Source organism: Eublepharis macularius, chromosome 11, assembly GCF_028583425.1.
Source record: "Eublepharis macularius isolate TG4126 chromosome 11, MPM_Emac_v1.0, whole genome shotgun sequence".
Taxonomy (NCBI): Eukaryota; Metazoa; Chordata; class Lepidosauria; order Squamata; family Eublepharidae; genus Eublepharis; species Eublepharis macularius.
In genome coordinates, this window is record NC_072800.1 from 89,867,092 (window position 1) to 89,891,502 (window position 24,411).

General features: G+C 44.1%; 1 protein-coding gene across 1 annotated transcript in view; it reads left to right on the plus strand.

Moving 5' to 3' along the window:
• The window catches only part of LOC129337975 (vasoactive intestinal polypeptide receptor-like), a 156,724-nt gene that overhangs the window by 128,056 nt on the left and 4,257 nt on the right, over nt 1-24,411 (plus strand). The window contains exons 7-12 of the mRNA XM_054992007.1: nt 3,389-3,542; nt 6,812-6,872; nt 9,304-9,370; nt 12,509-12,600; nt 20,108-20,246; nt 22,809-22,850. Coding sequence (XP_054847982.1) covers nt 3,389-3,542; nt 6,812-6,872; nt 9,304-9,370; nt 12,509-12,600; nt 20,108-20,246; nt 22,809-22,850 — 555 coding nt within the window. The remainder of the gene's footprint in view (nt 1-3,388; nt 3,543-6,811; nt 6,873-9,303; nt 9,371-12,508; nt 12,601-20,107; nt 20,247-22,808; nt 22,851-24,411) is intronic.

Here is a 24,411-nt window from a genome sequence, read left to right on the forward strand (position 1 = left end):
CGGTGCCTCCATCCCCTGCCCCCTATACCACCTCCCTCCTGCTTCTACCCAAGTGCTGGAGAAGCATCCAGCTTGACAGGCATGCAAGAGTTGAGAGCATGCATGCAAAAAAAAAATGGTGAATGACAGGACCCCTGTCCCTTTAGGAGGGGAGGCAACCTGGCAACCATACATATGAACGCCTATGCAACTGTGTGCTTCTCTCCACATGAGCACGCGTGCCATCTAAAGGTAATGCATCTCATAAGGCAGGGTCAGTAAATCCATTGGTCTTTAAGGAGGCATAAAAATTGGTTTGGCTGCAACAGACAAATGCAACTACTCCTCTGGAATCTGAAATTATCCCCATAGCTGAAATCAAGAAGAGGAGGAGATGAATGGTCTTGAATTTCCTTACATGATTCTTCTCAAACTTCGGCTGTGAGGAATTCATTATCATATTTTTTCACAATAGCGGCTGAATAATTTCAGTGTTTATTATTACCATGGTGGGTATTATTCATAATTCTTCTTCTTTGTTCAGCAGGCACTGGGTATTGATCAAGTCGATCTATCATCTAATGCATTTTTATCACACCCATTCCACCGCAGAGCAACATATATCACTTTCCCATTTTATCCGCACTAAAACCTTGTGTAGTTTGGTATGGCTGAGATGATGGGACAGCCCCAAGATCACTCCAGAGGATTCACAGCAAGTGGGGGTTGGAATTGGGGGTCCCAGGAACCAGATATTGTGGAGATAAATTTCTCAAGCCACTGATACACGTGGATTTTTTCCTAGTATTTGATTATTATCAGGGGCATTCGAGAAACTTTCTAGCAAGTTGATATGCCGGAAGCACAACCCATTTTGCTTTTCAGCAGGAGTAACTGGTCCATCATAGTAAGTTTGATTTTGTGGTTAAGAGCACAGGACTGTAATCTGGAGAACCAGGTTGTTTCCCCACTCCTCTGCTTGAAGCCTGTTGTCTCAGAGCTCTCTCAGCCCCACGTGATTCTCGTGAGAATAATAATAACACACTTCGTAAACTACTCTGAGTGGGTGCGAAGTTATCCTGAAGGGCGGTATATAAATTGAATGTTGTTATTACTTATGTTATTATAGCAGTGACAGTTCAGAGAGGTTAAATGTAAGAACGTGGAACATACTGACAATTTCTGGATTACCTAGGTACATGTGGCTCTTGAAAGTTTATGCTACAATAAAGTAGGTTAGTCTTGCAGGTGCTACTGGACTCTTTCCTCTTTTGCTACTACAGACTAACACGGTGAACTCTGGATCTAGATACATGTATTGTCAAAGGAATATCTTGGATTGGATCCAGACAAAATTTTGGCTCAAACGCCCAATGCCCCGGCCTTACTAGTCCCATTCCACATGGCTTTTGTCCAGAGCAGGTCCCGTGAATGATCCCCAAACATAGACTTTTGGGTGGTCAAAGGGGACCCCTTCCTCTCTTTCTCAACAATGGGAACATTGGATCCAACCCTCTTTGTTTTTCCACCTAGGGAAGAGTTTGGTTACATGTAGGTCTCTTGGGTTGAGTTCCAGCAGCCAATTCTCTACAGTCCTCTATTGCTTTGAGAGTGACTTTTATGTCTTGATGTGTCAGACTGGATAGATAAGATTTATGAATATGCATCAATGGCCAAATTAACTACTCATCTACATAACAGACCGATAGCTGGATTTGGGGGGAAATGGAAGGATTCCTTTGACTACTTAGGCAGAAATCAACATTAATTAAAGTAACTTAGTATAAAGACAAGAAGATAAAACATAGGGAAATGACTAATAAAAAAAAGTTGATATTATAGTTTGTATAAGTAACCAAGGAGGGAGAAGGAGAGCTATACACAATTACGTTTAGTTATGGCAAATTTTGAATGTATCTTTCTATTCGTTCAATGTAATTTTAAATCCGGCGCTTGTATAGGTCTCAGACTAATTCCAAATGTACTGTTAATATAAGTTTGTATAACCCTCAACTCAATTTCAAATGTAGTGTTTGTATAATCTTTTATTATACACTTTCTATTTTCATATCTTTTCTTTTTAAATAAAATTTCTATTAAATTAAAAAAGAATGACTTTTAAGTCATAGGAAGAGAGGGGGAGTGACTGACCCTCACTGAGAGGGTAAGCTTATGTCTAGGCTGTACCATGTCAGACAGCAAGTGGGACTTACCCTTGCTGAATACTCCTCCACCCAAAATATTCCCTTCAGATTAAAAAGAGAACAGGATCTAGCCTGCCTTTCTCCCTGGCACAGTGAACAGAACTGACTTGTGTGGAAGCTACCTGCAGTCTGATGTGGTAGAGTCCAGAAACAAGATCACTACCTCAGTGGGAACTGGGCCTCTTGGAGGAACTTGTTAAGATGTAGCCCATGTTATTCTCAGATACTAGCTCTGTTTACTCAACATAATACGTGTCGATTTCGATATACAACAGAGGGGGAGTGAGAACATGCATGCTGCCTCCATCCCCGCATATGGACAATTGCTGGGGTCATGAGCATAACAGCTACATGTGTAAAAATTCATGCAAGCTGCATCCTCATGATCAGGAATGGTCGATAAAGCTGCGTTCCTGAAGATGGAGGTGAAGTAGGGCTGCCACTTACCAGATTCTGATGGGGAACATCTCAGCGATGCGCCCAATCCCCCAGCCTCATTTGATGAAATGGCAGGGGGAAGGGCATATTGGCGCCTGGACATCACTTCCTGCTTTGGAACAGGAATGTCATCATAATGCTTAGGAATTTGACATTCCTAGAGTGTCATGATGTCACTTCCCAACAGGAAGTGATGTCTCAGAAGCTTCCCCACACAACCCAGTGCTCCCGTGTGCACCAATGGGCTGTACTCATAACTTGATGATTGTGCCTAGATGGGGTCAGACCACAGGACTTATTCTACATCCCCATCTGTGTATGTTGAAATCAACACACAAAATGTAGCACAAACAAGGCACTGTGGCCTTCTTTTCAGCAGGGAGGCTGTAGACATCTTATCAAATAACCCTGCTGCTGGATTCGGGCCTTCTTGAGACCTCCTTCTCCCATTACCTTCGGTTCCTTCTCAAGCCACCTGGCTCATATCCAAAGCCCCAAACCATTTGGAATGAACTGGTGGAGTCACGCCTCTTTTCACCAGTCACACCACAGCTCCTCCCACATGATTTGGGGCTTCCAACATTTCCTTCACCATTTGGGAAGGAACCACAAGCTGCAGTGACTCCCACGCTCCAGAGATAATGTTGGAAAGCTGTTTTAAACATTCCTAGCCAAGGCCATCTCTACAGTAGAAATTGCACATTGTGGATAAATTTTTTCCATCTAACCTTCTCCTCCGTGAAACTTGTCCCCATCTTTCCTTTCAGGTTGGCTGCAAGGTGGCTATGGTCTTCTTCCAGTATTGCGTCATGGCCAACTTCTTTTGGCTCCTAGTCGAAGGTTTGTACCTTCATACCCTTCTGGTCATCTCCTTCTTTTCAGAGAAGAAGTACTTCTGGTGGTACATCCTGATTGGCTGGGGTATGTATGTCTTTATTTGATCTGATCGGATGCATTTGTATACCAGCTTGCTGTCATTGCAACCAAGGCAGTTTTACAGTTTTTATTTTTGCTTATTTACATTATTTATAGTCTGCCTTTCTCAGTGAGACTCAAGGTGGATTACACAGTATAATTCAGCACAGTATAATTCAATATAGTCAACAGCTGAGACAATAAACAATACAATAGATTGCAGAAATTTGAAAAGAAGCTGAAATCCGATACAAAGCTGAAATACTGTTGAAACAAAATGTATGCAATTTGTCATGACTTAATAAACAGTGGTAACAGGCAGTGCCTAGTAGTAGTATAGTCTCTATCCCTTTATCGAAGCATATCCTTGAATCATTTCCTTATAGCACACAGTCCTGTTTCCTTTTGTAAGAAAACCCTCTTGAATAATTTAGTTTTGCAGTTTGCAGTCAGCCAGGAGAGTGGGAGCTTTCCTCTTTTTTATTAAGAGTTTTATATCATTAGAAAACAAACCTAAAAACACTATGATTACATACATACTAATGGCAAAGAGTCCAGTACCACCTTTAAGACTAACAAACTTTACTGTAGCATAAACTTTTGAGAGCCATCGGGTGCATCTGACGAAGAGAGCTGTGGTTCTTGAAAGCTTATGCTACAGTAAAGTTGGTTAGTCTTAAAGGTGCCACTGGACTCCTTGCCATTTTGCAACTACCGACTAACACGGCTAACTCCTCTGGATCTATGGCACATACTAATAAAACAAAAAACAACTAATCAACAAACAAGAATAACAAAACATACGTCATACAGAGAAAAACGAAAGTAAAGGAAAAACCAACTATCTAAACGAAAAGGTTTCCAATTTTCTCCCAAACAAATATTCGTATCATGTCAAATTTACACCAAGGAGCCTCCCTACCAGCCTCTTAGCAGGGGGGGCTGTACAGTTATCAGATGATAATGATGGTTCCCCCTCCCCCCGATAATTGATGTTGATGTTGTTTTGTTTTGTTTTTAAAATGTATTAAAATTGTTGTAACCCACCCAGAGCCCACTTGCGGGGAGGGAGGGCTAGAAGCCTAAAAAAGGAATGAATGAATGACTTTCTGTAGATAATGATTAAAAGCTCTCTTTTTTCTAACATCAAAATCCACCAGTCATCGAATCATTCTTAACTATTTCATGTAAACAATCTATGAAGAGTTTCTGTTAATCAACATACTTATTGACTTTTTTTGACAATTGCACATGGCCAATTAAGAGACGTGCGTCGGACTGTCGCTAAGAATTTGTAAAGCATCAGTATTGCTTCCAGAGATGTTTGGTGAGGAGGTCTGTTGGCCCTTGATGCAGTTTGGAAACAAGCGTTGTAGATGACCGGTTCCTCGTTGGGTCTCGGTCCTGCAGAGTGTTCCATCTCCTTGTTCCACCTGTTATGAAAAACAAGAAGAAGACTTCGACTTAAAAATTTAATTTCTACAGGAACAAGGGGTCCTCACAGTTCATCTTTCTCATCTCTGATATGAACTTAGTTGCACCACGATTTAATATTGATTTCCAATTAGCCACCTCTAAGCTGCATATTGTACTGTTATTCTTTTTGACTGTGTTTATATCGGTATTTATAAGACTGTTTATTTATATTGCGCTGTGCCACTTTACTACACTAAAATGCTTCATATTATTTACTTCATCTTTTACTGTCTATATCCCTTAGCCATGGGTTGTCCACTTCTGTTGTTCTTTCCTCCTTTGTAGGCAGTGTCGAATTCTTCCATTTTTGAGCATATAGTAGTCTTGCTGCTGTAAGAGGGTGGGAGCTTTCCTGACCTCTTAGACAGGCAGTACTATAAGATGGGGGCCACCACAGAGAATGTGTGTATATGGACAGCCGTTGATTTTGCCCAGTTACAGAGTGACATCTGCAAAAGACCCTGTTCAGAGGAGTGAAACTGCAGTGGCAGAGCATAGGGAGAGAGGCACTCTTGTAGATATGAAGGACCAAGGCCATGAAGGGCTTTATATGTAATAATCAAAGCTTTGAATGGAGCCTGGTATCTGATGGGCAGCCAATGGAGTGACTGCAGAATGGGGGTAATAAGCATGCTCTGCTTAGCTCCTAATAATAATCGATCTACAGTATTCTCCAATAACCGTAGACTCCAAGTTGACTTTGAGGGGAGACCTATTTAAATTGCATTAGAGTCGTCAAATCTTTATGTTGGACCAGAGGATCGCTTCAGACTTCCAGGGATGGAAAAGATCAGTACAATTGGCAGGACTGAGTGTCTGCAATATCTGATGTATCTTCCAGCATTAAAAACATGGTCGGTTAAAATTCAGCATCTATAACACTTCATTGAAAACAATAACAAACAGTAATTTTCCAACAAGATAAACATTCTCGACCCCCCCCCCCCAACTTGGATCAACAGAATTCCTCAGAAATCCCAGGGTGGCACCATCCAGAGCTGAAGTGCCTCAGAAACACGTTTTTCGTTTTTTATTTTGTGAAACAGTGTAGTGCCACCTAGAGGTCTCTCGGGGAGGGGGGTTGTGGTGCTCATCAGACTAATATTTTAATTTAATATAAAGATTTTATTTAAAACGAAAGGACGTAACAATAGAAAGTGCATAAAAACTTATACAAGCACTACATTTAAAATTAGATTATGCTAATAGAAAGATACGTTCAGAATATATAACAGCACAATTGTATAATAGCTCTCATTCCTCTCCTTAGTTACTTATACCCAGACTTTAATCTCAACTATTTTTAATTAATCATTTCTCCTGTGTTTTATCTTTTTATCTTTATGTCGAGTTACCTTAATTTATCTTAATTTTAGCCTAAATAATCAAAGAAATCTTTCCATTTTCCCCAATATTTAACTGTTGGTCTGTTATGCACATAAGTAGTTAATTTGGCCATAGATGCCTATGCGTAGATCTTATTTATCCACTCTTAACAAATCAGCGCACATCTCTGTTTTCCATTTCACTGCATATAGCACTCTTGTTGCTGTCACCATGTAACATAAGAGATCTCCTTGTTCTTTTGTGACATTATTTGGTAGAATGTTTAATAGCAGATTTTTAGGATTTAGCACAAACCTGAGCTTCAAAATCTTCTGCATCTCTTCATGTATCTTTATCCAGTTTTCGTGCTTTCTTGCATGTCCACCACATAAGATAAAATGTTGCATCCATGTATTGACATTTCCAACAATATCCTCTATAGTCTTTACTGATCGGGCTAATCTTTTTAACAGGGGCGCCAACGTTGTTTACCAGTGCTTGGGCCTTCACAAAGGTTCACTATGATGATGTTGGGTAAGTGCATCAAACTCACTCTTACCCGGATTTCTTATCAAGAGACAATTTGGGCTTGTTAGGATTAAGGACAAGACTGTTTCCTGGTTGAGACGACCTTGGGAAGTTGTCCTCCATGCCCCCTGGATGTCCCCATCCCTCATCTTTCTCCAATATCTCTGCCTCACTCATACACACAACTTGTCTGGGATTGGTGAGGGAATTGGGTTTTTTAAATTATTATTAATTTTCCAAACCAAAAAAAAAACCTCACAAAAAGGAATACAACCACCAACTAATATATAAACACAAAGAACAAAACGATGAAAAGAAGAAAAACACATAGAGAAAAAAGCAAAAATAGACAATGTTGAATCAAATTATTGTCAGAGAACTTGATATGCAACACATTTTTTAAATTATCTTACAAGATATAACCATGAGAGGAATTCATTGATGCCACAGGGGATTTTAAAAGTATTTCTTTGTATGCTTTATACCTAATTCTTTTCCCATAATTTGAGGGAGGGCATAGATAAATGTTGACGTTGAATGCCTTCCTGTTTTGTATGTGAAATAAAATCGAGCCATGTTTCATAGAAATCTGACATTTTAACTTCACCTTTGACTATTCTAAGTTGACATGTCAAATTTTCTGCCGTAGTTATTTGCCTTAGCTCTAAATACCAATAATGTAGGAAATCGTTAAAAGGAAATCCTCACTCCACTTTCTCTCAGACCTGGAAGCGAGAGGTTGTTCTGTGATGTTGCAGGATTCGGGATGGGAGACCCATGGGTCAAAGCACATCTCGCCTGTGCAAAACTCCAGGCGTCCGTACCATGAAGAAACACGAGGCAGTCCTGTGACATAGCAAGAGCATTCTTCGATTTCCTTATACCCCATTTTATGCCATTCTTGGATTAAGAAGAGCCCATGGGTGATAATCTTGCATTTATCCATGGGGTCAGAAGCTACAGAGGACAACTTACCTACACTGTTTACATAGCAGAGGTGAATTTAAAGACCAATTCAACAGAAGCCCATTGACCCATTTTTCAAAACTATATACCTAATTCTGAGCATGGACCCTTTGTGAGGATTTTAAAAAGCCACAGAGAGAAGCCACAGTCTACCCAAGGATAAGGGAGATGTGTCTCCATCCTTTGATTTGCAGGCAAATCTGAAAAAGAAAAAATAGTTGAGGGAGGGGTTATAGATTTGGAATGAAGTGCTTGGGGGTCAAAAATGGAAGACGTTCTGTGAGAAGGAGCTGCTTTAGCCTTCTTTCTGTGTCAGCAGAACATCACTAGATAGCCAGATAGGCACTTCCCACCTTCCAAGTAGAAAAAAAAAACACTGACCCAGGATATAGTTGGGGGGCACATGATATGTAGGTGCCTCACAGAAGTGAAACAGATCTGAGTCCGGACCGTTCACTGCCTCTATGCGGGACGTTATAGAAACTCTGTGAATCAGACTTTGATTCAGTTGCAGTAAACAAAAACTATAAATGAATTTTTATTGTAACGGTCATTAGACCAGCGATACAGATAAAATCAGGACATACAATAAAATATAAACAAAAAACTAATAAACTGCAAAACAGCAATTCCCTTAAATTTGGTGGGCGTTCCCTCAGTATTTGGGAAATCTGAACTCCTCTGCCAGCTTTAGCTGCACTGAAGTTTGAAGCCATCTCACCCCATGAAGTTTAATGAAAATACCAGTTCTAATATAGTTTAGGTGGGTAGCTGTGTTGGTTTGCAGTAAAACAGCAGGTTATGAAACCAGTGGCACCAGCATTGGTCCAGTGTTCGTCTCTAAGGTGCCACTGGACTCATATCCTGCAGTTCTCATGTGACAGTGATACCTACAGTTGCCTGGCCAAGCCTAGCCACCAGCAGAGGGTTTGGAGGCAGGGAAATGGGGGGGGGAAGCAAGATTGGCTACATCATGACATCACATCCAGGTTTACCATAGAGTTTCCAGTGATTCCTAGAGTTACCTGGATAAAACCTGGACGTGATGTCATGAATAGATGTAGCTATTTTTTGTTTTTAATTACCAGATGTGTGAAAGCTGGGACAATTACATCCATTGTCCTCCCCATAAAAGAAGGTCTGCTTTGATTCATCTAGATGTATTGTCTACACTGATGGAAGAGATTTAACATGTACTTCCTGTGTGCAGAGCATGTGCTTTCCTACTGGCCATCTCCTCTTAGACTGAATGCATCCTGCCAAGAGCACATCTTAAAATTTTCTGCAGTCTCCAGAGCTTTTAATTCCAGATGTCCATGCAAAAAGGGCAAACATTTTGCAAACCGCAGCAGTTAAATAACCAACAAAAGTCTCAAGCCGCTTTTTTGAGATGACCGGAAACTTGTTGCAATTTGTTATCTTCCTCCTGTGTTACATAAGAATCTATTCATCCATAATTATTATTTTTCAGTTGCTGGGACTTAATTGAGCCTCATTACTGGTGGATCATCAAAGCTCCAATCCTGGTTTCTATATTGGTAATGTCTCTGCATTTTTCACAGCTTGTTAATTGCCTTCTTTAGCTAACTTTCCGTGCACTGCCATTGCTTCTGGTCCTCTACAATTAAAAATGAAACAGAAGTAACAATCGATAGTTGGTTAACAGACTCTCAAAAAGAAGCCAGCTAGGCAAGTCCAGAAATTGTCTGTAAGGAACAGAACCAGAAATATTGTCTTGCCCTTCACCGGTTCAGTTAATACCTATGTTCAGTGCATTCGCGGACATATTATGATCTTATGGGCTGGGTCCAAAAAGCTTTTCTACTGGCAAAAAAGGAAAGGGGGGGGGCTCTAAACACCAGAAAGGCAATGCTTGAGATTATGGCTGTTTCCACACTACTCACCTTCATCCGGAACGGGGCGCAACGTCATGAAAAAACCATGGAAGATAGCGTCTTCTCGCGCAAGAAGACGCTATTGTCCACGTTTTTTTCGCGACGTTGCGCCCCGTTCCAGATGAAGGTGAGTAGTGTGGAAACGGCCTATGAGACTCACATGGACAAAAACCATATGAGACAAGGATTGTACAAAGGAGGAGAATTAGATGAGAATAAATGAAATAGCTGGCTGGATCCAACCCAGTATGTCTTAACATCTCAATTTCTGAGTACTACCTGAGAGTAGTACTCCCAAATACCATGGTGTGGCTGCCAGTAGATAACGTTATCCAACATATAACCCCATCTACTTTCAGATGTTAGCTCCACCCATTCTGTCACCAGTGTGGGTGGGGCTAGTTGGAAAATGGCCATTGGCTTGATACTTAGAGACAGGTGGACTTACAAAAGTAGCATCCTCATCAGATAAGATCATAATCCTTTTAAATTTTTGGTACTCCTGTAAGATAATGAACATATATTAGCTTGAAATTCAGTTTGTTAGTTAACCTTTTATTTGCTGAAGACTGCATAAGTAGAGCTGATCTCGCACATGCTGGATAGGAGAGCTCAGAGACCATTTTGCCAATAAAATGGGATATTTATTTCTTTATTTTGAAAACATGTATCTTGCCAATTCTCCCTCTGAGGGCTCGAGGTGGGAGAAAAGAAGATACATAAGACCAGAGAAGGGATTTGCTAACAGGTGCTGTCTTAAATTTATATTGCCTAGACTAAGAATTGTGGAGAATATATTGAGATGGACTGTAACTGTTGGGGAAGAGGGGCAGAAAATTCCGTTAAGTAACAGGATTCTGGATAACGTGAGAGGGTTGGATTGGTAGGGAGAGCTCTGCGTTCAAATTCAAGATCCTTTCCTCGCCACTGGTGGTAGCTTTTTTCTTATCACCAGCAAACTGGTAGATGAAAGGTGAGAAAAGGTGTTTCCTATAAGATACAGCCTGTTTTCTGCATTGTTCTTCAGCAGAGGAAAATTGAGCTGCTGTAGCAGTGGTTAAGTGGTTGGGTTGCAAATCAGCACTCTGCCGGTTCGAATCCCACTACTGCCATGAGCTCACCAGGTGGCCTTGAGTAAGCTGCCCCTCTCAGCCCCAACTCCCCTGCTGCATTGTGGGGATAATAATGGGCTTTTTTCTGGGAAAAGAGGTGGTGGAACTCTCAACAGGGAAATGAGGGAGAAACACATCCAATGCATCAAATGAAGCCGGCACGGGGGGGGGGGGGATTTGAAAGCCCCTCATCTCTTGCTGCTCGCAAGTGGTAGAAGAAGGGGCACTTTCAGTTTCAAACACCCTGCTACCGGCTTCACCTGATGCATCTTGCAGAGATCAAGTCTCCTGGAGGAAATGGCCATTTTGGAAGGGGGTGTGCAAGTTTAAAAGTTAAAGCGCAAGCTGCGGGGAAAGGAGCGCTTTAACTTTTAAATCCCCACACGTGCTTCAGCTGATCGGCGGGGAGCCTCCTGTCAGCTGAAGCAAGCCATGAGGGTTTAATGTGCTCTTTTCTGTGCAGCTTCCAAGCCACGCAGAAAGGGGTGCTTTAACTTTTAAATTTGCACACCTCTTTCCAAATCCCCCTTCCGAAATGGCCATATTTCTTCCAGGGGAACTGATCTCTGTCTGGAGATCAGGGGGTGGGGCCACCGGACACGTGACTGTTTTCAAGAGGTGCCGGAACTCCATTCCACCCCATTCCTGCTGAAAAAAAGCCCTTACACTGACTTCATCCCCTGTTCTGAGTATGGCACTAATCTGTCCAGCATACTGTTAGTAGTATAGCAGTATTTTTGTTAGCCAACCAATGAAATCCTCCTTTAATTTTAAGAACATCAGACAGGAGGTGGGGAAAGGTGGGAGCTGAATGACTCACTTCTCTTCTGTGCAGCCAGAGGGGAGGAGGTGGTACACTGTCCATGTGTGCAGGATTAAGCTTGGAATTCCTCTTCCTCCACTGTAACCCTGGAAAGCGAAGACTAAGATCTGAGTTCAAATTCAAGATCCTTTCCTCTGCCATTCAAGAATCCTGAAGCGAGGGCAACATTCATCCGCTTCCTAACCCACTTTCTGAAAGACAAAGGATTTTCAAGAGTTTTGCATCCATGAGCGAGAAGCGCTGTTCTCTGACTAGAACTACTTTGAGGGTCTTCTAATGAAGTTTCCTTCAAGGACCAGGATAGTAGCACGTCCTTCCGTCCCCATGTACAAAGGGCAGGCCTTCTCCACAGGTGCAAATTACAAGATTTTCACAGGTTTTCACAGTCATTTTCTGGCTCGAGGCACTAACATTAGGCCACAGCAATGTGCTGTGGTAAACGTCACCTCTCGTCTTCTCCGACCACCAGAAAGGGCTTTTTTCCTGACCCAGTGTCGACGTTGTGCATAGCTGTGCTCTGTGGGTTTGACATCATCATACTTGGGATGTTATAACACAAAGTCCCAAGCAGGCTGATGTCGGGCCTAAGATGGCTGCCGTCCTGTCTTGCTTTGCCTTGTCATCCACAGAGCAGTGTTTTATCTTCGTGGTGTTTTAATTACAGTGGCCAGTGACAAAATGTTACATTTCTAGAATGTCACCATACAGATGACCTTTTCGCCTCACATGTTATCGCACGTCTGCACCTACAATGGCGTAAAACTGGAAACTCCCCTGGTATAGTTTAGTGTTGGCTGAAAGAGAAATGTCAAACTCCGTTTCTTTTCTGCTTTCTGTCCTCTACAGGTCAATTTTATTCTCTTCATTTGCATTATCCAAATCCTTGTGCAGAAACTTCACTCTCCAGACGTCGGCCGAAACGAAACGAGCCAGTATTCGTAAGTTTCGGATCCCGATTTTAACATATAACTCAAATGTGCGAAATTTCTAGAGAGAAGATTAATCGTTTGGCTGAAGGAGGAGGCTAAAACGAAGAGGAAAGGTGGGGCTTTTTTTCAGCGGGAACGCGGGGGAACGGAGTTCCGGCACCTCTTGAAAATGGTCACATGGCTGGTGGCCCCGTCCTCTGATCTCCAAACAAGGGGAGTTTAGATTGCCCTCCGTGCCGTGGCACGGAGGGCAATCTCAACTCCCCTCTGTCTGGAGATCAGGGGTCGGGGCCACCAGCCATGTGATCATTTTCTCTTAGGGCAACCCACTGAGTTCCATCACCTCATTTCCCAGAAAAAAAGCCCTGAGGAAAAGTAATGGGCTGAATCCTGCCAGCATTTCCTCTTGATATTGCCCAGTTCCCCTTCTCACTGCAGCCCTTATCTATGTGACTTTTGTACCTGTGGTCCACATGATCTCTGACATATCCTTTTCTCTTTCACCAGCGGAAGAGCTGGTAGGATCCAACTCAATATTTTAAGCCCTACTGATATGTCCATCTGCAAGCCGCTCCGAAGTGAAATACCTGGCTTCAGATTTGGGGTCAAACAGTGGGGAACATTGCAATCAGCAGTGCTGGTTCTGTGAACCTGGGCAGATCGTGAGGGGAAGGGCAGAAGGGGTTGCATCAGTGCTTGGTTCTTGTGGCCCTTCTTACATGCCTAGGGTAATTCCGATCGCCACCTTGGGGTCAAGTAGCAATTTTCTCCAGGCCAGCTTGGCCAGGGATCCTGGAGGTTTTTGTCCATCTTCTGGGCATACAGCAGGGGTCACTGGGGCAGTCAGGGGGGTAGTTGTGAAATTCCTGCATTGTGCAGGGGGTTGGACTAGATGGCCCTAGAGGTCCCTTCCAACCCTATGGCACTCTCCGGAGCAAATGGGATGGGAACTGGGGGGATCAGCCTTCCCCCGTATCATTTTCCTGACCCAAAACAGCCTTGTAGAGCTGTTTTCTCACGCATTGAGGCTAACATGTAGATCCTGTATCCGGACCAGAATCCAAATTTGTCACGAGGGAAATGCTCAGCTCCCCTCCTCACACCCCTGTGTGTCCCCAATCCGAATCAAAGTTCTGCGCACCAGCTAGTTAAAAGAGAATGAACATTAGGAGCAGCAGATGGAGCTAATCTTTATTATCTGCAGTTGCTTCAGGGCTTGGCAACTGTAGGTTTGTGGCTGTGACTTTATTATTCTTGCTTCAAGGATCTTGCGTGGTGCCATTTTGAGCATCTTTAAAATGCGGGGACAGGTGGGATATAAATATATTAATAAGCAAATAAAAATGCATCCCATTATCTTATCTTGGTCCACCCCTCGCCCCTTTTTTTCTCTTTGAAAAGGTGGGGGCTGCAAATATGCCCCGGAAGGAGCATCTTCATTTGCGAACAATCCCCTAGTTTTGTGGCTGGCCAAGGCAGAGAAAGCTGCAATTGATCTTCCAAATTTTAAAACAAAATCGAATTCCTGGGGGATGGAAATGAAGGCGATCCAGTTCTAAAATTGGATCCAATTGCTTTGTCAAAACTGTCAGGCGGATCTGGGTCCATCGCACCTGCAAAGCTTAGAGCGAAGAAGAGCAATCTGAATTCATTAGCAAGGCATAAAACGAGGGCTTCAGGGAATTGGTAGGCTAATCAAGAGGTTCTCTGTCAAGATGCCATTTACGTGCCTTAAACATCGTGCTCCGAAAAATGGCAATGAACAGGTGGATTCTCTGATCATGTTTCATGTGGGACCTGGTGCTTCCTTCCTGGGGTCAACAGTTTTAAAAACAAAACGAGGTAATGATTGCATCGTAACTCAGAGTGTGAAATGCAAAGCTAATTCAGAAAGATGTAATTTAGGGTGGAGACGAAAGGGCACCAGCTTCCTCAGTATAGTTCCTTTCCCATCTGCTGTTTCTCCATTCCAAATGGTTTCTATCCTCAACAATACATTTTTTTCAGTATATCCCAACCTCCCTTCAAGTAGCTCACATTGCGAGGTAGGTTAGAGGGTATGACTGGCCCCAGATCTATGGGGGCAGCCTCAGTTGGAGTACAGTGCACAATTTCTTGTTCAGGGCCACTCATCACTGAGGTGAAATTTGAACGTGGTCCACCCGTTGCTATATCACACCATCTTTCCCCCCATAGGATTTACAAGCACCCCTCAAAGAGCCAGTTTGGTGTAGTGGTTAAGAGCATCAGGACTCTAATCTGGAGAACCGGGTTTGATTCCCCACTCCTCCACTCCTCCCTCCTCCTCCAGCTGGGTGACCTTAAGTCAGTCACAGCTTCTCGGAGCTCTCTCAACCTCACCTACCTCACAGAGTGTCTTTTGTGGGGAGAGGAGGGGGAAGTGTTTGTAACTTGTAAGTATTTGTAAGTGTTGTATTATAGACTCCTTCGGGTAGTGAAGGATGGGGTATAAAACCAACTCGTCTTCTTTTTCTCAAGGGTTGCCAACTCTGGGTTGGGAAATCCATGTAAATTTGAGGATTGGAGATCTGGGGAGGGCAGGGTTTAGGGAGGGGAGGTACCTCAGCAGGGTATAATGCCGTAGAGTCCATTCTCCAAAGCAGCCATTTTCTCCAGGGGAACTGATCTCTGTCGTCTGGAGATTAGTTATAATTTCAGGAGCTCTCCAGGCCCTAACTGGAGGTTGGTGATGCTACACCCCTCCCTCCCTCAAATGTACTTTGCACAATTCTTCTGCTGGGGTATTGACATTCTATACAAGAAAAAGTATGCCTTAAAAAAAAACCCATGCTTTTTCTCCTTTAACATTTATTTATTTATTTATTTACTTCACCTGTAGCCCTCCTTTCCTGTTGAGACTTAAGGTGGGTTGCACCATATAAAACAATGTGATTAAATAGCATAAAACAGAATCAGTGGTGCTGATTCTGTGAACCCAGGCAGATCATGAAAGGGAGGGCAGGAAGGGTTACATCAGTGCTTAGTTCTCATGGCCCCTTCTTAAACGGCAAGGGAACGCCAATCGCCACCTTAGGGTCAGGAAGCAATTTTTCCCCAGGCCAGTTTGGCTAGGGATCCTGACGGTGTTTTGCCATCTTCTGGGCATGGAGCAGGGGGCACTGGGAGTATGCGGAGGGGGGGGGAGGTAGTTGTGAATTTGCTGCTTTGTTCAGGGGGTTGGACTAGATGACCCTGGAGGTCCCTTCCAACCCTATGATTCTATGATTCTATCCAGCAAACAATTCAATAGGACTAGGATTGCAAAACTTAGAATCAGTGTAAAAAAAATCAGACATGATACATCATAAACAATGCAAAAAGGGAATTACAAAAGTACAAACCACAGTAAGAGCAAGATAATATATATTATAAACTAAAATGCTAACAGCAGAGCAGGTATTGCCGAAACAAGATAGAGGTTCCTTCACTGAAGGGCCCCGTGAGCTGAGTTAGGCTGAGAGAGTGGGGGGACTGACCCAGGGTCACCCCAGCAAACTTCTTGGCTGAATGGAGAGTATCAATCTTGCCTACCAAGCCGCTGTGGTACGGGCTGTCGAGCATTTGCTGCCAATTGTTTCTGACTCAAAACATCACTGCTCAGGACTTCTGATTAAATTAGCATATTGAAAGATGTCCCCATTTGGGGCTGAGAGGTGATGGAGTTGAATGCCACTTTCTCAGAGTGTAAGCAGAACCCGCCAACCTCATTAGAGGATCTGTGCGTCTGGCCGGAGGCAACATTAACTATTCATTAGCTATGGACCCTGGTGCCTCTCCTGTTTAAATTTACCAGAATATCTGGGCTGGTGGAAGATAATGCAGAGTCCTTAATTACCCTCTGGAATATTGAATGATTCAGCAAGAGAGGCAGCAGCTCAGGGTGGAACAAGATGTTACCTGGGCAGGTACACGTTTCCAAACCTGCAATTGCTGAGATAATAGGAGTAAGACTGGAGGTCTTATGCAAGGATTTAGTTGGAAGGGTCCTTCACCCCTCCTACTGCTACCAACTTGCAAATGCTCTCCCCAGGCAGTTTTTCTCTTGGCTGAGCTTACTTCTGGTTCCAGTGGTGGCTTTGATCAGGGCATGAATGAGCCAATGACTCAATTCGGACATAACACGAAACCCTGCTTTATTTTAACTGTGGTTAGCTTGCCAAATGAGGATTCAGATAGTTCAGATATATGCTGAGGGCTGTCATCACTCTTCATTCCACTTTTCCAGGTGGAAGACACCCAGTTCCTTCAACCTTTCTTTGTAGGATTTGATCTCCAGACCCTTGGCCATCTTCACTGCTTTCCTCTCAATTGCTGTGAGAAAGTCAGTTATCTCTTGGGTTGAGAATGTACCATGCAAGGCCATTCTTTGCTTTGCATAACATAAAATTCAGTGTAAGTTGAAAGGGTAAAAACAGGCACATCGAGTCTAGACAACTGAATCAAAAAATCTGTTGAAGTACGGCGTGCCTGACCTAAAGAGACCCTGCATCTATATTATACTGCCATTCTGGAGATGAAGTCACTAACACCAATTGGTTGAGCTTAAGTGATGGCATGGAATGTTCAAGAGTCCAGTAGCACCTGTAAGACTAACAAAATTTGTGGTAGGGCATGAGCTTTCGTGAGCCACAGCTCACTTCTTCACTATCTGAAGAAGTGAGCTGTGGCTCACGAAAGCTCATGCCCTACTACAAAATTTGTTTGCCTTATAGGTGCTACTGGACTCTTTCTCTTTTCTACTGCTACAGACAGACTAACACAGCTACCCATCTTGATCTATCAGCATGGAATGTTGTTAACATTCCAACTGCTCAGGGGGAAGAAAACTCTCAGGGCCATTATACTAAAAGCATGGACCCCATAGAAAAAAGGGCATCAGTTTTCCTCCCTGTACAACATCTCATAAGACTTAAGCTGTGTATTTCCCCCATCTTTTCCCACAACCAATCCTATGCTGTGGGAGGTGAGTAAATACAAAATCTCACAAGAGCCGTTTTAGAGAAACATGCACATTTAGCATAGCATAATTTCTGTAGCATCAATAAAGATGTGGCCTTACGAAGTACCGTAAGCACAACAGCGTCAGGCTCCTGGCCTAAGAAGCTTACTCTTGGCTCCCCTCCCTCCCCCATTAAAAGCTCTTTTTAGCCATCTCACCAGGGCTCATTTTGAGGGGGAACACGCAGGAACGCAGTTCCGGCAGTTCCCCAAAGAGGTCACATGTCAGGTGGCCCCGCCCACCTGACTCTCAGCCATTTGGGGTCCGTTTCAGCCCGGAATGGGGCCGAAACGGCCCGGATCAGGCCTCTGACGGGTGGTGGATCACTCTCCTGCTCAGCAGCGGCCCAATCCTAACCATTTTGGGCCCCTTTTTGGCCATTTTCAGCCCCTTTTGCCATTTTGGGCCCAATTTTGGCCCTGAGTGGCCAGGATTGGGTTCAAAACAGTCAGGATAGGTGATGTCAGGGCGTTTGGCATATGCAAATCAGTTATGCTAATGGCACACTTCCGGTGATGGCAAGGGGCGTGGCATATGCTAATGAGTTATGCTAATGAGTTCCTCCAGCTCTTTTTCTACGAAATGACCCCTGCAACTCACTATGTTTCAGCTGCTCCACAGAACATCAAACTGGTCCTGAAAATCCTACCCATGGAGTCATTTTCCTTAACGCCTACTTTGAAGTGGGCTTCCACCATTGGTGCAGTGCCATATTGGGTGTTTCTGTGCCAAGTGCCATTTTTGTATTCTGGATCCAGCTGTTAGAGGTGCGAGGGTGACCTTTTGGGTCTTAGCATCTTGAAGCCCCCTACTGGAAATGTTGCATAACTTAGTGCCCGTTAAACATCTTGTTCCCGGCTTGTTGATGATGGTTTTAAATTCTCCTTGCTCCTGCCAGCCAAAGGGTTTGTTTCAGTGGGACTGCCTTGGAGATTGGACTGTGTATCTCTTCCCCCCTTTGTTTATCTCTCGTACTTTCTCATCAGTTGAAGATCTCCATAAAAAATGTCTCCGTCCTTGGCAAGCCCATGTTGGATCTGAAGCCAGAAGGCCAAGCGTACCAATGACTCACCCTCTAGCGCTCTGAATTTGGAGTGTCTCAATTGCCCTAAATTTAGAAGCAATCACATCTCCTGCCAGCCCCCATTTTCTAAAAGACATTAGAACAATGCAGCCCAAATTAAGCACTTTACAGTCTCATCAGTTCCAGTGCGTTAAGCATGTGCTTATGTCTCCTGTCGGAATCAATGGGACGTTTCAAAGTCGAGATGTGAGAAACTCATTTTATATCCACTCAGTTTTCCACTTGACCTCCTTGCACACTTGAGCACCCATGGAAAGTCCACAGAGTGTCTCGGATAGCCTTGCTTTTCCCAGCAACTTATGCACATGGATGCTTTTCCCCTGAGAAAGCAATGGATATGCATTATTGCGCAGGTCCCGCACATGTACATTAATTAGTGGTCCTGGTTCAGTCTGAGAACATCCAGCTTTTGATTTCATTTCTCGCTCATGGGAAACTAACTCAAGAGTCTTTATCTCTGCACTGGTTTCCCTTTCATCACATCAGTTTTTCCCTATGAAAATGCATGCATTTTTCAATGCTCTTTTTGCATCGGTTGCATATAAATGGCTTGTAAATAGTACAAAATAGCATGTCGGTAATATAAAAATGGGGTTAAAGGAACTTAGTAAATAACAGGCAAGCAGATCTGGCCAACCTCTTTACTTTCTGGTTCTGTATTAGGCCCCTGGCGTAAAGGTAAAGGTAAAGATAAAGGTAGTCCCCTGTTCAAGCACCGAGTCATTACTCACCCATGGGGGGTTATCATCAAGACATTTTCTTGGCAGACTTTTTATGGGGTGGTTACTCATTACTCAAAGTGGGTACTAATTTTACTAACCTAGGAAAGATAGAAGGCTGAGTCAACCTTGAGCTAGTTAGCTGAACCCAGCTTCCGCCAGGATCGAACTCAGGTCATGAGCAGAGCTTGGGCTGCAGTACTGCCGCTTACCACTCTGCGCCATGGGGCTTTTTGTTAGGCCCCTGGCTTATCTGAGCACAAAATGCATATTCAAGGTTACTTGTTGCCTCTGCATTAAAAAGAAGCCATACCTATCAAAATTGGGATGGTAAATGTCAGTTTAAATTAGATAACCCAGTTTACCAATGATGGGAAATACTCAGGACCTATTTTCTAGCTGGTACAATTTGCTTTTTTGAGTGTAGCTGTGGAACCAGTCCTCTGTAGATTCGATGAAGTAGCTGCATTTACATGCCTTCAGACCATACCTGGGACCTGATGTGGTACTGATTATTTGTATCCAGCTTCTGATTTTCTCTTCTCTACCTATGTTGCACATAGAGTTGCCAACTCTGGCTTGGGGTATTCCTGGAGATTTGAAGGCAGGACCTGGGGAGGGCGGGACTGGGGCCCTTGCCACTTTATTTAACCCCCACACACACACCTCTGCATTTCTGGTTGTTCCTCACAGGAGACTTGCAAAATCGACCCTTCTTCTGATCCCTCTCTTTGGCATCCATTACATCATGTTTGCCTTCTTCCCTGACACCGCCAAGAAGGAGATCCGGGAGGTCAGATTGGTCTTTGAACTTGTGCTGGGTTCTTTCCAGGTAAGCCGGGCACCTCCTTCACTCTCCCCACAGACACAGACGCTCCAGCACATCATCACTGGATCTGCATTCTTTCATTTATTTCAAATTTCTATTCCGCCCTCCCCGCAAGCAGGCTCAGGGCAGATAACAACATATTAAAAGTTCATCTACATTAAAACATTAAAACAACAGTGTATTAATACACATTTAAAACAGGATGGGGGACAGCCTTCCCAGAGGGTTATACACCCCTTTATACACCCCTTTTTTCCAGGCCAGTGGAGACCCAGCCTCAGCCATATGCCTGGCGGAACAACTCTGTCTTGCAGGCCCGGCGGAAGGATAGTAGGTCCTGCCGGGCCCTGATTTCAGCAGACAGAGCGTTCCACCAGGTGGGAGCCAGGACTGAAAAGGCCCTGGCTCTAGTCGAGGCTAGGCAGGCCTCCTTGGGGCCAGGGACCACCAACAGCTGTATCTCCCCTGACAAACCGCTGTTTTGTGATTGCTCAATCTTATTGCCATTGCAACGTCAAAAAGATCTTGCTTTGGGGGTTTATTCCAGCTACAAAAAGTGGTTGTAGCTCTTCTGCTTCCATGGAACCAACCCCACGTCGAGTCCTGCACTGAGAGTGGGACCACAAGTGACGCCTGACACAGGTTGGACACTTGCCAGCTTCCCTCAAGTTTTGATGGGAAATGTAGGCAGCTTGGCGGAATGTTGGACAAGTGACAGTTGAAAAGTCCATTGGACAGCAGTCAGAGAGCTGAGCTGCAAGACCAGGATGCCTACATTTCCCATCAAAACTTGAGGGAAGCTGACTAGTGTCCAACCTGTGTCAGGTGTTACTTGTGGTCCCGCTCTGAGAAACCCCAAGGTGGTGCGGGACATTCTGGGCAGGTTATAAGATGCATACTTTACTCACATGGGTGGCTTGTTAGGCTTCACTGTTGCCCTGCATGACCTATTATTATTATTTATTATACATGTCATATATAGTCCACCTTTCTCACGAAGGGCCAAGCTACAAGTGACGAATGACACTTGAACGGCAAGTGAACAGACTCACGTGTATTCCTCCCTGTTCACTTGCGGTCCACTTGATCACATAGTAATCACGTAGTGATCAAGTGGAGTGCAAGTGAACAGGGAAGAATACACACGAGTCTGTTCACTTGCGGTTCAAGTGTCATTCGTCACTTGTAGCTTGGCTCTGAGATTCAAGGCAGATTACACAGTGTGAGATTGGTACAGTCAGTTTGAAGGACATTTCCATAAACAGTGCCATATGGTAAATAAACACAAGTTTTCAAAGACGTAGCATTAGCAAAAATCCAATACAGAGTTGAAGAAATGCTGAAACAGAACATAAGCAATTCTAGGACTGACATTAGATAACATGAAGCACAGGTAGCACATAGGAGCACATATTTTAGACAGCAGGTAGTACGAAAGGCAACATAGTGGTGAAGTCTATGGTCCCTAACTCATTAGCAAAACATCTGAGAGCCCCTCCCTACAATATGAAAGCCTTTTTGAATAATTTAGTTTTGCATTGATATATTGTCAAAGGCTTTCACGGCCGGAGAATGATGGTGGTTGTGGATTTTCTGGGCTGTATAGCCATGGTCTTGGCATTGTAGTTCCTGACGTTTCGCCAGCAGCTGTGACAGTCACAGCTGCTGGTGAAACGTCAGGAACTACCATGCCAAGACCACAGCTATACAGCCCGGAAAATCCACAACCATAGTTTGGCATCGTTTGTGGAAAGCTAGGAGAGTGGGAGCTCTTGACCTCCTCAGGCAGGCTGTTCCACAGGATAGGGGCCACCACAGAGAAAGCCCGTGTATGAGCTGCTATTGATTTCGCCCATGTGCAGGCTGGCACCTGCAGGAGACCCTGTTCAGATGAGCGAAGCTGCCATGGAGGAACATAGGGAGGGAGGGGGTCCCATAGGTATGCTGGGCCAAGGCCATGAAGAGCTTTGTATGTGATAACCAATACCTTGAACTGAGCACATTAGCTGATAGGTAGCCAATGGAGTGACTGCAGAATGGGGGCGATGCTCCTGCTCCTGCTTGCTCCTGATAGCAGTCGCGCCGCAGCATTTTGCACCAATTAGAGTCTGATAGTTAATTTGGACCTAGAACTGGAGTCCCCAACCTTTTTGAGCCTTTGGGTCACCTTAGGAATTCTGACACGGCGTGGTGGGTGCAGACTGAAAATGGCTGCTACAAAACGGCTGGTGAAAGGGGTGGAGCCAGCCACAAGATGGCTCCACCACAGTGACTCACACAGTGAAGGTTTTTGTGCTTTAATGGCAGCTGCTGCCAAAGCAATGTTTTTAAAAAATCTGCACACACACACCATCAAATCTCCAATGTCAAATTAGAAGCCTTGCTGGGCAAAAGTCCCAGAAAGGTGTTGATGGGTGCCATGGTGCCCACGGGCACCACGTTGGGGACCCCTGACCAAGAACACGTTCAGCTCTTTCTGTGGCAGCTGCTCATTGCAAGTGAATAAAGACAACGAAATCAAAACCTTGTAGTTCATTTCCCGTCTCTGCTTTTCTTCCTTTCCAGGGTTTTGTGGTGGCCATCCTATATTGCTTCCTCAACGGAGAGGTAAGATCAAGAAGCTTACTTGCTGGCACCACACAGCTAGGACTGTCGTCTAATTAAATGATTAGTTGATTAATCATCTGCTTTTCTGCTGAATCGTCACTGGAGTCACTGATTACCGTTAATTAAATTTGCATATCAGCAAAACCTCAGTAGAGATGTCTGAGCTGATGAAGGAACTGTGAGGTTTTAAGTTCTATAAACCAAAGTTAACCCTTAGTGACGAAGGTTCCTTCCTCATGGAGGTTTTTATTCTGCTTTCACCCACAAACTGCAGCGGTTCTTTTGGGGGCGACCCCGTTTTTCCCAGCTCTGCTGCACCGTTCCCCGAACCTGTTTTTCAGAAAGGTCCTCCTCAAAGTGGATTTGGGGAAAATGTAGATGGGAAGGTGCTGATTTCCACACCTCCATGCCCACACCTGGCACCATTTTACTTTGTTCACCATCCCTACGAGCAAGCTTTTTGCAAGCTATTTTTTTTTTAGTCTGTAGCAGATCTATAGCTATAGATGCATCTGACAGAGAGCCGTGGTTCTCGAAAGCTGACGATACATCTGACAAAGAGAGCTGAGGTCCTCAAAAGCTGATGATGTATCTGACAAAGAGAGCTGTGGTTCTCGAAAGCTGACGATGCATCTGACGAAGAGAGCTGTGGTTCTCAAAAGCTGATGATTCATCTGAGGAAGAGAGCTGTGGTTCTCAAAAGCTAATGCCTCAATAAAGCTGGTTTGTCTTAAAGCTGCTACTGGACTTTTTTACTATTTTGCAACTACAGACTAACACTATAGTGAGATACCTACTCCCTTATTTTTTAAACAGCAGACAAAAACCAACAGGTTGCAATTAAATCAAAAGAGTTTTTGTTTAAACGTTAGGAAGAAGTTCCTGTTGGTAAGAGCGGTCCTTCAATGGAACAGGCTTCCTCGGGAGGTGGTGGGTGCTCCTTCTTTAGAGGTTTTTAAGCAGAGGCTAGAGGGCCATCTGACAGCAATGCTGATTCTGTGAACCCGGGCAGATCATGGGAGGGACAGCAGGAAGGGTTGCATCCGTGCTTAGTTCTCGTGGCCCCTTCTTACATGCTCAGGGTAATGCCGATCACCACCTTGGGGTCAGGAAGCAATTTTCCCCAGGCCAGTTCAGCTAGGGATCCTGACGGTGTTTTGCCTTCTTCTATGCATGGAGTAAGGGTCACTGGATGGGGGTGGGGGGTATTTGTGAATATCCTGCATTGTGCAGGAGGTGGTCTAGACGACCCAGGGGGTCCCTTCCAACCCTGTGATTCTAAAAAGCCCACGGGCAGCAAGAGGGAGTACCACCTGCAGAAGCTCTATTGCCACTGCAAACGTGGAATCATCCTCATATGGAAACAACTCAAGACCAAGGAACACACTGGACTCAGTGGCAGAACCCATGCTTTGCCTGCAAGTTCAGTCCCTGAAATCTCCAGTTAAATAGATCGCTGATAGCAGCTCTTAAGAAAGACCCTTCTCTACCTGAGACTCTGGAGAGCTGCTACCAATTAGAGTAGATGGTACTCAGATTCTCTCTACAAGAAATCTTACAC